General features: G+C 44.0%; 2 protein-coding genes across 4 annotated transcripts; one reads left to right on the top strand and one right to left on the bottom strand.

The window, feature by feature from the left end:
* Positions 1-886: 886 nt before the first annotated feature.
* Positions 887-9,237, top strand: ABRAXAS1 (abraxas 1, BRCA1 A complex subunit). Of its 3 annotated transcripts, none has more exons than XM_071753647.1 (9): positions 887-1,174; positions 1,775-1,865; positions 3,197-3,233; positions 4,745-4,811; positions 5,299-5,492; positions 6,492-6,611; positions 6,907-6,991; positions 7,499-7,607; positions 7,702-8,831. In XM_071753647.1, exons 1-9 carry the CDS (start codon positions 1,088-1,090, stop codon positions 8,124-8,126), a joined length of 1,215 nt encoding a protein of 404 aa, XP_071609748.1. In that variant the 5' UTR covers positions 887-1,087; the 3' UTR covers positions 8,127-8,831. The 3 variants fall into 3 exon arrangements, with proteins under 3 accessions (XP_071609748.1, XP_071609749.1, XP_071609750.1); XM_071753648.1 differs by having other exon boundaries at positions 901-1,174; positions 1,779-1,865; positions 7,702-9,237; XM_071753649.1 differs by lacking the exon at positions 1,775-1,865 and having other exon boundaries at positions 901-1,174; positions 7,702-9,237.
* MRPS18C (mitochondrial ribosomal protein S18C) lies at positions 8,828-11,180 on the bottom strand. Its single transcript, XM_071753651.1, has 6 exons — positions 11,046-11,180; positions 10,862-10,923; positions 9,938-10,021; positions 9,398-9,455; positions 9,011-9,070; positions 8,828-8,931 (listed from the first exon to the last, which is right to left on the bottom strand). Exons 1-6 carry the CDS (start codon positions 11,098-11,100, stop codon positions 8,855-8,857), a joined length of 396 nt encoding a protein of 131 aa, XP_071609752.1. The 5' UTR covers positions 11,101-11,180; the 3' UTR covers positions 8,828-8,854.
* Positions 11,181-11,290: the final 110 nt, after the last annotated feature.

Raw genomic sequence — 11,290 nt, 5'->3', positions numbered from 1 at the left:
ACTCCAGGTGGGGTCTCACAAGAGCAGATCAGAGCAGAATCCCCTCCCTCGACCGCTGTCTCTGCTTCTTTTGATGCAGCCCAGGACCCGGTTGGCTTTCTGGGCTGCAGGTGCACACTGATGGCTCATGTTGTGCTTCTGCTCCACCACCACCCCCAAGTCCTTGTCCTCAGGAGTGCCCCCAGTCCTTTCTCCTCCCAACCTGTATTGATGCATGGGATTGTCCTGACCCAGGTGCAGAACCTTGCACTCGGCCTTGTTGATCTTTATGCAGTTTGCAGAACCCCACCTCTCCAGCCTGTCCAGGTCCCTCTGGATGGCATCCCTCCCCTCCAGCCTGGTGGGGACTTCACCACACACTTTGGTGTCATCAGCAAACTTGCTGAGGGTGCACTCCATTCCACTGTCTGTGCCACTGACAAAGATGTTAAACAGCACTGGTCCCAGCAGTGAACTTTGGGGAGCACCACTCATCACACATCTCTATTTGAGAAAGAAAGGAAGCTTTTTTTACAGGAGTGTGTAGCAAGAGGACAAGGGGAATGGTTTAAAACTTGAGGAGGGGAGATTTAGGTTGGACATTAGGAAGAAATTCCTTCCTGTAAGGCCGGCGAGACCCTGGCCCAGGCTGCCCAGAGAAGCTGTGGCTGCCCCATCCCTGGCAGTGTCTCAGGTCAGGTTGGATGGGGCCTTGAGCAACCTGAGCTGGTGGGAGGTGTCCCTGCCCATGCAGGGGGTTGGAACTGGATGAGCTTTAAGGTCTCTTCCAACCCAAACTATTCCATGATTCTTTGAAATATTTCGCCTTTGTGTGTCGAATGTTTTTTCCACACCGAGTGAAGAGCCCAGATAAGGGCCGTTGCTGCCGGGCCGAAGGCGGGAGGAAGGAGGGCAGCAGCCGCAGAGGAGGCGAGGCCCTGGCGCCGTGCTGGGAGGGCGGGCGGCTGAGGAGAGCCGGGGCCCCGCACCCATCCTCCTCTCTCCCCCGCTGCCCCAGTGAGGGGGCCGGGGCCGGGGCCGGGGCCTGCCCTGCTGCCGGCGGCCGCTGGGGGCTCCCGCCGCGGCCCGGCCCGCCATTGTCGGGGGCATGGAAGGTGAGAGTACTTCGGCCTTACTCTCTGGCTTCGTCTTCGGCGCCCTCGCCTTCCAGCACCTCAGCACCGACTCGGACACGGTGGGTGCCGGGGGCTCCGCCGCCGGGAGGGGCGGGGAGGGGGCGTGGGGAGCGGAGGAGCGGGCGCTATGGCGGAACCCGCCAGGGGCCTCTCGAGTCGCCACCGCGCGTGTCCGCAGCCGCCCGCCCCGCAGCCGCTCGGGGCCTCCCCGCGTTGCCGCCCGGGGCCGGGCGCTTTCCCTGCTGGCTGGTGCCGGGTGTGGGTTTTAAAACCAGGAGGGATGGGGTGCCCAGCGCCTGGGGTCTGCCAGGCGGGCAGGAATACCGCTCAGGCCTCGGTCTGAGCCTGGGCCAGGGGATGAGGGGAAAATGGGGAATGGAAAACAGCTGAGTACACATCCCGACTTATTGTTTTGCTTTTTTCCTTTGGTTGGTTGGTTGTTTTACTTACATATGGTCAGGTAAGGAAAAACGACTGAGAACCTACTTTGTGGCTTCTTTTTTAAAAAAAAAAAAAACAACACAAAAGCAACAAAATAATTCATTTGACAGCCTTTTTTCCCCTCTTCTGAAGATGGCACTTACCCTGTTAACATGACACAGAAGTCCTGTTCGGTGCTGCTGTTCATGTGGGCTTTCTGTTTCTCTCCCCCTGTAAAGGAAGGATTTCTCCTTGGAGATGTGAAGGGAGAAGCCAAGAACAGCATCACTGACTCACAAATGGATGATGTTGAAGTTGTCTATACAATCGGTTAGTGTGTGTCCACATTTTTAATACCAGCCTTGACTTTAGGAAATATACAACTGCTTTACTGTTTTGAACAAGAGTAGCAAACACCTTACAGGAAGATCAAAGCTTCCAGATCGCGGGGTCCATGTTTACAAAAAAACCCCAAAACATATGGGTTATTTTGTAACATTTTAATTGCTAAAAAAAGATTACAATTTTACTGTCTGCAATAATGTAACAGAAATACTAGTACTTATTTCCTTGAATAGGTCCCCTATTTCTGAAAATCTCCACTCTTGTGGCATTAAAGGTCATCTGGGGCTTCTTGTTTGTCTTGGCCACATCACAAACTCATTTGGACAAAAGTTGCCATAGAAGAACTTAGTCTGTTACAGTGATGTGAACTGTAATGTGTTAGCATCTGTTACCTGATTTGTAAAATACTGTGTGCAAGGCCTGCAAACTACTTATAAATGTAATTTAGCAGATGTGGGATATATTTTTCTCTATAGTTTTCATGGGGTTGGAGTGGATTTGCATTTTATACTACCCCTTAACAAAAACTTATGAGTACATGCACAAATGCAGCTGTACAAAATAAAAGAGAACAGAGCAATACAGTAGATACCTTCATTCCAGATTTTCTGAAAATATAGTGGGGAAAAATTGCATCAAATTTTCTAGTTTTAGTGTGAGCCACAGTTGAGGTGCAACAGCTCACAGCTGAACCAAAAACGTGGTGAATTTTTTGATCACATTACTTGGAGTCCTATCATCACATCCTCATAGGCAGTTGGTTGCTCCAAAGTCTGGGTTGATTTTTTTTTCAGTTAACTTGTGAAAATGAAAGTACTGGGCTATTCAGGTGAAGAATTTAGAACACTATTGGGTCACTTACCATTTTTTTCTGGCAGTCAGTCTTCCAGTTCTCCTTATTCTGCCTTATTCCTCCATTTTAATCCTGTTCTCCAGCCTCATCTTACTTACTAACAGCACCCATGCCTTGCTGCAGAGTAATCCAAGTGAAATCTTTCATTTTACATGCTACTCCTGTACTTGATAGAAGGGAGGGAAAAATAAAGTGCCTGAATTGATTTTCCACTTGATAGAACAGAAGAATGCATTAAAAATTCAGTTCATGTAGGTGTTCCCCTTTATATTTTGAAAACTAATTAAAATATTTTAAAATATTTCTCAAGCTTATCTAATTTCAAGTTAATGGATTTTATTTTAAGAAGTTTTATGTAGAATTCTTTCCTGGTTCTTCTGTCAGCTTAATTTTGATCATAGCACACAGAAGAATATACATCTTGAACTGATGAACCCAGAGTAATATTACCTTCTCTTTCCAGATATACAGAAGCATATTCCATGCTACCAATTGTTCAGGTAAGAATCTTAAGAGATAGTTAAAAGTTAAAATTAACTCTTAACTTGAACTCTTCAAGAGTTGAATTTATATTACATTACTGAGAAAATCACCCAGCTGTAACTACAGTAGCCTTATGAACTCCTTGGAATTACAGATCCAAAACACTTGGGTATTTGGTTGGGTTCTTTGTGTCCTATTTTTTGGTGTTTGTCTATGCATATAGAAATAGAGGAATGGCATACACTACCTTCTGGTGAGCTCTCATTACAAATAAACTACAGAATAATGTCAACACACTGACAAAAAAAAAAAGCAAAAAAAAAAAAAAGCATAGCTTTTCTAAAAGCACATTTCCCAGCCCCTCACCCTTTAACGAAAAAAAAAAAAACCAAACAAGAAACTAAAAGGTAGCATCAGCTGTAAGCTGCTGAGTGTGCCAGAAAAAGAACTTGTTAGGCCCATGGCAGGAGTAGTTTCAAGGACAAGTATTTAGAGTTCCATCATAGATTAGAACACAGCTGTGCAGGTTTACACTCCTGTAAGGGGAGAATAGCAACACAAATCTTCTCAAATCTTTCTAAAAATTAATCAACTCAGATGGCATTAGGAAGGCATTTCATATCAAATTAAAGGCATCTTACTGTAAAGGGAGTAGTTACTTGAGCACACATGGAGCTTCCTAGGTCCAGCACACACACCAGCTGAGTCCTCCTTGCCAGGACCAGAGTTTGTTCAGAGCAGCAGACTCCAGTGGGCCCACAGATGCCCCTTTTGACTTCTTTCACATACCCATTCTCACTTTCAAGTGCTTCTCTTACCCTCAGGTTTCACCCTAGATTTCCCAAATCAGAGCCTCTGGTATGAAGTCTTATAAACTAATTAAGTGGTACAGCAGTAGATACAGATTGAGTTGGATGCCTCCACAGGGACTCTGAACAAAGAACTCCCTAGTCAATTATACCCTTGCAGTGTAAGTTTCCCACCTTCCACACAACAGTTCAAACCAACAGTAATGTTGGGGTCTGGGGTCTTATCTTTATTGGGTCCCTTTATTGTCTCTAGGTGGGCCATTTTTCTTGTCTTTAAGGTTGCAGTTTCCTGTTGATGGTTACAGCTTCTTCTGGCTGGAACCATCTCTGGGGTCTGCTTTTACTTGACTAGGTAAAAACTGAACATAAATTTAACATACATAAGGGAAAGTTCACAGCTTATGGCCGAAGGCTTCAGCAATTTAGCTGCTGATGCTAAGCAAGCTACTAATGGTAACAATCCCTAACACTACTGTTTGGTGGTTGAGAGAACATAGATGCTACCTTTAACTTGTGTCTACTGATGCCACAAGGAGCATCTGAACTTTACAAGACCACCTACTAGTAATGAAACTAACTGCACTGTCCTAGCAGAGAAGCTGTGTCAGCATATCTTTAGGGTTACCAGAAAAGAAAAAAGGTATTAAAGTGAGATGATTGTTTCTGTAGTAGCATTTTTTTTTCTCTTAATTGTCCTAATTGTCCTAATTTTCTTCTAGCTTCTATAATTCTGCAGGAGAACTGAATGAACCTGCCCTGAAGAAAATACTGTCAGGCTGCAAGAAGGTATTTTATTTTCAAACTTAATCCCTGTCAAGGAGCTTGCTTAGATTTTGGGGGGGGTATTCTGTATACATCTTGTATTAAGTTGGGCTTTTTCCTCTTATCTTTTTTTAAATCCAGTATCTAGACACTCACATTGCTGCATCATCTTTTCCTCATGAAGGAAGTTTAGGTTTTGGATAGGGTTTGCCTACATATGCATCAAAACTTTATTTTTTCTCATTCATTTCTCGGGTGAACAGTTCAAATATCCCAAAGGAATTCTACTGCTTTCTAGCTTAAGATCAGTTGAGGGCAACTCGTTCAAATGGTTAAGCACCACTTGACAAAAAGATTGTCATCTCTACAGAAGAAGGTTTCACAAGGGGAAAGTAGAAGCTGGAAAAGAGGAAAGAGGTTGCAGGCTAACTGATTGACTATGTACACATCACCAGACAATTCAGTCTGCTTCAGTCTGGCACAGTAATAATGAATTTTCTTCTGCCTGCAGAATGTAATAGGATGGTACAAATTCAGACGTAACACAGACCAGACCATGACATTCCGGGAGAGACTTCTTCACAAGAATTTACAGTCTCACCTGTCCAACCAGGGACTTGTATTTCTTCTGTTAACATCTAGTGTGATGACAGAAAGCTGCTCTACTTACAGACTGGAACATGCTTTACATCGGCCACAAGAAGGGTAAGTGGTTTGTTCTCAAGTTTTAACAAGCAGTAGCATAGCACATGCTGTACCTTTGAACAGTTTCCTTTTTTTCTTCCTTGCAAGTGAATTACTGTTAACATTGTTTACTTCATCCTTGAAACTTGCACCCCAAGTAAGATTATTCCTTACATTGCTGGAGTCCAGTTGAAATCTTGCCCTGGAGTTCAGTTGAGGAATTTGCCTTTAGAACATCTTTGTGCCAGTGTCGACAGGCAGACACTGTCAGTCCATTTATGCATATAAGCTGTTCTTGATCAGTTTGGGTTTGTGTATAGGACTTGAAATATGCATGGTGTTCATTTTCACATATCATTAAAATATTTAAAATTAGGTGACCTTATAGCAACCTTCCAATATCTGAGGGGGTCTACAAGAAAGCTGGGGTAGGGCTTTTGACACGGGTGTGTAGTGACAGGACAAGGGGAAATGGTTTAAAACTGAAGAGGGGAGACTTAGGTTGGACATTAAGAAGAAATTCTTTAATTTGAGGGTGGCGAGACACTGGCACGGGTTGCTAAGAGGAGTTGTGGATGCCCTCTCTCTGGCAGTGTCTCAGGTCAGGTTGGATGGGGCTTGGAGCAACTTTGTCTGGTGGGAGGTGTCCCTGCCCATGCAGGGGGTTGGAACTGGATGAGCTTTAAGGTCCCTTCCAACCCAAACCATTCTGATTCTAAATGGGTGGTACCTTTGCTTGTCTTCAGAAACATGCTGCCTATAGGCTAGACTTATCAGGAAAGTATTGCCTTATTGTATGACTCAAACAGGGGAAAAAAAACAACAAACTAGAGGCACTGCTCAGTCTTGTTGCTCTTGCAGTTTGCCTGTAGCCACAAGGAGCCATCTATGTGTGATGTAACTAATTTAGCAAGAATGTCCTGGAAACCTCCACATGGGATATTTAAGGGTCAAGAGCATTTAACTATCAGAAGCATTTAGATGTAAATAAATAATGTTGTCATCCTCCTGCTTTTTAAGTCTTTTCCAGAAAGTTCCTTTGGTGGTAACCAACTTGGGTATGGCAGAACAGCAAGGTTACAGAACAGTGCCTAGTTCCTGCGTATCTTCTAGTTTTGTGAGAGCAGTAAGACAGCACAGGTACAGTATCTGCTGTATTTACTGACAACTATAGCTCTCAGTTAATATAGTTATCTTTCTATAAAAGTATTTAAGTCCTTTTGCAAATGCTACCCTGCTTGTTGTTTCCTGAAATCCCTTTCCAAGGTACTTGGAATTTAGTTCAGTCCCATAGTTTGTTGTAAGGGCTGCTGTCTGTCTCAATATAAGCACGTAGTATTAAAGCTCTGAATGCTGCTTTGTTCATTAGAGCTCCCCCTAATTAAGCACTGGGATCATTAGCTTGCAATGATACCATTATATTCATGGTCCCCAGGTCAGAATTCTTTCATGAAGATGGATCCTTACAAGAGGTTCATAAGATAAATGAGATGTATGCCACCTTGCAGGAGGAACTGAAGGTAAGTCAAGCATGCCTGGTGATACAGTCACTTTCAGCAGCACTTCAGAACCAGGTCAAGCAGTGGATAGACTGTCTTGCACTCACTGAGAAACAAAGAGCATATTGAAAGATCAGGGAGTTCCATTTAGAATTAGTAGTTGAAGACTATTCAACTACTACAAGACTGTTAGTATCCAAAGTTGGAGACCTAAGTTTCCATTTCATCATGAGTACACTGATAAACCCTCAAGTCCACTAATAAATTCTTATGTGAGGATTCTTTTGAAGGAGTACTATCTGTAGTTTGTTCTCCTTTGATTAGATGGGAACAAATAAAAACATCTTGCACCTCATTCAACACAAGGTTTGTTATCTTTAAAATCCATCACAAGCTTATTCCTTAAGGTTTTTACTACTTTGTATCCAACTTAAAATCTTAAGTATCTTTACAGATTTTGCAGCAAGGTTAAAGCCTGCTTCTGTGGATAACTTGTTAATTACATTAAATACTTCTTTTTCCTTGCAGAAAATATGCTCTACAGTAGAAGTCAGTGAACGATCTGTAGAGAAACTCTTAGCAGAGGTGAGCCAATTAAAAGAACAAATAAAGAGGAAAAAGCAACAGAGTTGTTCAGGTAAGTTAAAGAAATGTAATGCCAGTCTTTCATAAGGGTTCCAAAGTTGAAACCAGTAGGTTGAAACAATAGCTTTGTTGTTGTTGTTTTCCAGAAATCAGAGACTACTCAGCACATCCGAAGGAGAATGTTCTCCTTTGTCAGGCACTGCAAACATTCTTCCCCAATTCTGGACTTCAGACATGTATAGTTTCTGTCAAAGGCCATCAGATATCCAAGAACTGCTGTAACGTTGACCATAACATAAATGTCATGGACAAACTGACTCTGATGGCAGAGGACAGAGACTTCACTGAAACTGAAACCAGGCGCCTGACCAAGCGTAAAGTCAGAGGGACCACAGCAGCATCAAAGTCATTCAAGAAATCCAGGTCACTGCAGCTTCACCAAAAATTACTTCAAGACCAAGAGGACAGCGACCAGGAAAGGAAGTTCATGTTGAGTAGCACTGAAACAGATGAGGATGTCTTTGAAAAAAATAGAGACACAAATGAATACCCACACTCTCCTACTTTCTGATCTGTTCAAGATTTGTTCAGATGACTGCACCAAAAGCTACTGCCAGCATATCTGAGTGACAGATCACTTCACAGCACTGCAGGGATGAAAGTAACATTGTGCATTTTTGCAAAACATACAGGTTTGTTTTGCTACGATTTGTTTGGTTTGGGCTTTTTTTATTGTTGTTTTTATGCCTTCAGTGCATGAATCCTGCTTGCCATAAAGACAAGTCCAGATAACATTCCCCCATCTTGCCTTTCAGAGTTAGGTCTGTATTCTCTATCTCAGGTTTTAAAGACTATGCAGAGTAATCCAAGTTAAAGCTGCTGTTGAAGCAGCAGTACTACCCTTCCTTCAGCAGAAGCTGAGGCAGAGAACATCAAATGAACAGATGTAATATCCTTAATTAGTTGTCTGCACTAAACTGTCACAATTTAGGTACTGAAATTTTTTCTTAGGAATGCACTACTTGTTCATTTCACCCCCACCCTTCCCACCAAGCAAGGAAAAAAGCAGCCACCTGAACCTGGCAAGACCTGTGGGCAGAGGAAGTGACCATACAGCTGCCAGGTTCCATTACTGCTTTCATCTTTCACACCTCCTTCAGACAAAACATTCTACAAAACTGACACTTCATAGAAAAGCAGCTGGCATTCACCTTACAGCCAGGGATGTGAGCCAACCACATTTCCAGTAAACAAAAATATAAACATGAAAACTTTAGCTGTTTATTTCTTTATAGTGTATTAATCTGGATATTTGATATTGCAGATCTTGGGGTCTGTGAGAAATGATGGGTTCTTGTACATAACTGGCATGAATCCTGTAAAAAGAGAAGATGGAGGTTTTCTTAATAGAAAAATAGGTTTGACTTGGCCAAACTCAAAATCATAGTCACTCACCCAATACATGAGCTCTTTTAATGGCTTTTGAAACTTCTTTCTGCTTCCTGTTGCACAAGCCTAACAAAAGGAATCATTTTCAATTTCTTAAATTAACAGTAACCAAACCAAGAGTTTAAAGGATGAAAAGGTTATTTTCCCTAGCTTTTTGTGTAAGTCTTCCTAAAAAATGGCATGTGTGCTTATACTGTTAAAGGCAAAATAAATATAACTAAGGGATACTTTCACTCCTTGATGAAGGCTGCTAAGTCAGGGGAGTATTATTACAACATGTCTAGAGTTGGAAGTAGTTAATTTTAAAAAGACATCCAATACACAGTTACTCAGACTCACTAAAACATTGACTTACATTAACCAGTAAGTTACTTAACTGAATGCTTCACATACCTGTTATGTGCCTGCCATAAATGCGGCCAGTGTGTGGAGAAACAAACTGGGAAAGGAGCTACTTAAAAGGAAGAAATCCAAAGTCAGCTTAAGAACTCCTTTTACAGAGCTTTAGTTCATTTTACAACTTGCATTCTGGGTTTTGTTTGTTTTTAATCTGCTTTTACAAGGCTCAGTTCTGCCAGAGGATGGGAAAAATTATAGCTGGGAGTTAGGGACTATTTTTTATGCCACAACATTTAAGCTACTTGACAGTGGAATTAGAATTGAGAACTCTATTTGGCAAATAACAAAGCTGTAACTTTGCCAAAGGGCTACGAGATTGAACAGTTTATCACAGCTACATTATTTGACCCTATCTCCTCACATTTTTATGTTATAAACCCATTCATTCATTCACATTCATTCACTCATATGAATGAATACAAATTAATTACAAATATTCTATACAAATTCTCAATCCTCGTGGGTTTCCCACACACACATTTTAAAATAGTGAAACTATTACCTTCAGCTAAAGACAGAAATTTGCAGACTCACCTGCACATTCTTGTAGTCCACTTTTATCCCACATAAGACACATTTTTTAGGAGGATCTTTGTAGGGGTTCTCCATTGTTATGGGCTGAAACCAGAGAATTACGAACATAAGATTCACAAGAAAATCAGAAATGTTTGTTATTTTTGTCCCTTGAGGCAAACATGCCACAAAACCAAAGGAAGACTTTAGTGTGTGATTAAGTAACTTTTCAATAACTTTGTATTTCTCCAACACAGTGATTGGTGCCTGGCAATCTACAGGACACCAAGCAGCTACACAGCTTGTTACATCTTAAGAACAATGTAACAGATTAAAGCAATTAACAAGATAGCACCTACATCCTTTACTGCCAATGCACTGTCTACAGAGGCTGCTGGCGAAATAGTTCTGTGTGATAAGAAACGAGATTTTTTTTGAAAATAATTTCAAAGCAAGGGCTGGAGGGAGCCCCTCTGAGCTCACAGACATTCCCAAATATCCCCTGAGCACTGAACAGCTCCTCGAGTTTCAGAGCACACCCAGCACCAAATCCCCACGAGCGAGGAGAAACTTATTTTTCGCAGACACGGGTAGAACGTGGGCAGAGTTATCTTTGGGAGTTCTTGCTGGCAGCGAGCAACACACTCTTAGGGCAGAACACCAAGACCCCGTGCGGCCTCGTAAAGGGTTTCTCTCGCCAAAGGCTTCGCTCCACACGCGGGTTGCTCAGGGGGTTCGGGTGCCCGCAGTGGAGCTGCTGGGTGACTGACCAGCGGGTCCCTCACTTCGGCACCTGCTGACACCCTCAGCGCTGGGTTCCGGCACCCGAGGCCCGAATTCAGGATTCTCCGCGGCCCGCGCGGCACAGAGAAGGAACCGAAGCGTTTCCGGGCACTGCTCCTGCCCGAGGGCAGCCGGACGGGAGGGGCTGCGCTGGGGCCTCACCTGATCGGAGCTGCCGGGCAGCTCAACGTGCTGCAGGCGGTGCGGCCGCTCCCACAGCGCGGCTGCAAGGAGAAGAGCGGCAGGGTTTAGGGAACAGCCCTGACGGGCCAGCACCCCCGCGGCCGGTACCGCCGTGAGAAGGGGAGGGGAGGAGAGGCGAGGCGAAGAGGGAGGGGGAACGCACCGGGCACCAAGCGCCGCCAGGGTCTGCCCGCCAGCCCCACCACCCGCGCCGCCATCTTTCCCGCTGGTCTCGGGGCGCCTACCGATGACGTCACTTCCACCTAGCCCCCATTTCATCCGACTACGTCTGCGCCCTGGCCGGGCCACCTGCACGTGCTGGGCAACTTCCTCCTCCCGCTGGCCAATGGGATGGCGGCCGCCTCAGCGCGAGGCAGGTGATTGGCTGTCCACCGGTGACGCCACCGG

This window comes from Heliangelus exortis, chromosome 10, assembly GCF_036169615.1.
Source record: "Heliangelus exortis chromosome 10, bHelExo1.hap1, whole genome shotgun sequence".
Taxonomy (NCBI): Eukaryota; Metazoa; Chordata; class Aves; order Apodiformes; family Trochilidae; genus Heliangelus; species Heliangelus exortis.
This window is presented reverse-complemented; position numbering and strand designations above follow the sequence as displayed.